Source organism: Mizuhopecten yessoensis, unplaced genomic scaffold, assembly GCF_002113885.1.
Source record: "Mizuhopecten yessoensis strain PY_sf001 unplaced genomic scaffold, ASM211388v2 scaffold9171, whole genome shotgun sequence".
NCBI lineage: Eukaryota > Metazoa > Mollusca > Bivalvia > Pectinida > Pectinidae > Mizuhopecten > Mizuhopecten yessoensis.
The window spans coordinates 89886-91435 of record NW_018407914.1 but is presented as its reverse complement, the minus strand read 5'-3'; the positions used below and the strand labels follow the sequence as shown (position 1 = coordinate 91435).

Here is a 1550-nt window from a genome sequence, read left to right as displayed (position 1 = left end):
GATAACAACACAACAGGCCATGTTACTGCACATCAGTCTCTAACAGGGGATAACAACACAACAGGCCATGTTACTGCACATCAGTCTCTAACAGGTGATAACAACACAACAGGCCATGTTATTGCACATCAGTCTCTAACAGGTGATAACAACACAACAGGCCATGTTATTGCACGTCAGTCTTTAACAGGAGATAACAACACAACAGGCTGCATCATTTATCAGATTTCAGGGTGATAATATCACATGACTTAACAAAGCAGACAAAACGTCAAGATTTTGTTCAGAAGTCTGACACAAGTTTATCAAATCCTCCGACTAGATCTCAAGGTTGCTCAAGGACCTCAACATAAGGAATGTCTGTGATGCCCCTTCCCATACAGTTTAATGTACTATGTTTCAACAATAATTTTGAAGGAGAAACAGGCCATGTTACTGCACATCAGTCTCTAACAGGGGATAACAACACAACAGGCCATGTTACTGCACTTCAGTCTTTAACAGGGGATAACAACACAACAGGCTGCATCATTTATCAGATTTCAGGGTGAAAATATCACATGACTTAACAAAGCAGACAAAAGTCAAGCATGGCTTTGTTTTCCATCAGAAGTTTTGTGTGGCTATACACAACTTACCAATTCAAGCTTGGCTCTGTTTTCCATTAGAAGGTTTTGTGTTGCCAGGTACGCTTTGACCACTAGTTTCTTTACCTCCTGTTAAAACAAGTTATGACACTTTTTTAAAAGATGTTACACAATGAGTTCCTTGAGGTATTTTTCAATTATTTTTATAGGAAAAATAAATTATGCACATCCTTAATTATGGTGAGTTTGTAAACATTTATACAATTTCTATGTATAGCTCACATGGTATTAGGTGCTGTGACACTCCAAGAATGCCAAGACCAAACTTTCTTATACTTCATAGTCCTATATACCCAGAATGCTACTGGTCAAATATCATCACCCCAGGCCTCATGGTTATTCAGAACTTGTTAAAATGTTTTAATAAGCTCTTAGCCCCTGTGATTTAAGAAGTTTGAAAGCCCTCAATCTCTGCAAGATACTGACCAAATATGACCTCCCTTAGTGTCTCGGTTATTGAAATGAAGTTGTGTAAGGTTTAAACAAATTTGAAACATTTGACCTTGAAAATGAGTAAACCGGTGACCTTGAAAGTAAAACGTTGATGTCCTCAGATAACATATAAAACCTTTGAATTCAGTAGAAAACATTGCCCATGACATCACAGGTACCAGACTCGGCCAAACAGTGCCTTACCTCATCCATGATGTTGGATAGAGATTTGCTGTATGGCAACAATGGCGACTTTTCTGAGTAGTCGAAAGATACACATCCAAGCCTGTCATTCATTCCCCAGCTCCGAATCTGTGTGTAGGCTTGCTTCGTCACCTTATCAAGGTCATCTTGTGCACCTTTTCAAAAATAGTTCAATTCATAGTATTGTTACTTTGAATATGTCCATATTCTTCACTGTCATAGTCAATCCCTAAAACTGAATGGAAACTGTGAATACAAATACACATT

The 1550-nt window shown here is 38.1% G+C and overlaps 1 protein-coding gene across 2 annotated transcripts in view; it reads right to left on the bottom strand.

Annotated features, from left to right (window-relative positions):
• Positions 1–1550, bottom strand: part of LOC110457513 (paraplegin-like) — a 65809-nt gene that overhangs the window by 1706 nt on the left and 62553 nt on the right. For both annotated transcript variants that reach the window (XM_021508827.1, XM_021508828.1), the window contains exons 17-18: positions 1284–1438; positions 639–716 (exon numbers count right to left, since the gene is read on the bottom strand). In XM_021508827.1, coding sequence (XP_021364502.1) covers positions 639–716; positions 1284–1438 — 233 coding nt within the window. The remainder of the gene's footprint in view (positions 1–638; positions 717–1283; positions 1439–1550) is intronic.